This window comes from Charadrius vociferus, unplaced genomic scaffold (assembly GCF_000708025.1).
Source record: "Charadrius vociferus isolate BGI_N301 unplaced genomic scaffold, ASM70802v2 C15027436, whole genome shotgun sequence".
NCBI lineage: Eukaryota > Metazoa > Chordata > Aves > Charadriiformes > Charadriidae > Charadrius > Charadrius vociferus.
Window position 1 is genome coordinate 1 of NW_009654221.1, and position 322 is coordinate 322.

General features: G+C 61.2%; 1 protein-coding gene across 1 annotated transcript; it reads right to left on the reverse strand.

Moving 5' to 3' along the window:
* Positions 1-5: 5 nt before the first annotated feature.
* On the reverse strand, positions 6-317 carry LOC104293655 (rho-related GTP-binding protein RhoG-like; the record flags this gene model as incomplete). Its single annotated transcript, XM_009893173.1, has 1 exon — positions 6-317. A coding segment is annotated over one exon (312 nt), but the record flags the coding sequence as incomplete, so codon positions are not given.
* Between the last annotated feature and the right edge of the window lie 5 nt (positions 318-322).

Sequence of the window (322 nt, forward strand, 5' to 3'; positions counted from 1 at the left end):
GCCTCGGTGAAGACATCCTTGATGCCCTCCTGGTTGAGCGCCGAGCACTCCAGGTACTTGACGGCGCGGATCTGCTTGGAGAGGCTGATGCCTTGCTGGGTGGTGATGGGCGCCTGGTTCTGCTCCTTGAGCCGCTTCATGGTTTCGGGGTTGTTTCTCAGATCCTTCTTGGTGCCGACGAGGAGGATGGGCACGCTGGGGCAGTGGTGGCACACCTCCGGGTACCACTTGTGCTTGACGTTCTCGTAGGAGGGCGGGCTGGCGATGGAGAAGCAGATGATGAAGACGTTGGTCTGGGGGTAGGAAAGCGTCCGCAGGCGGT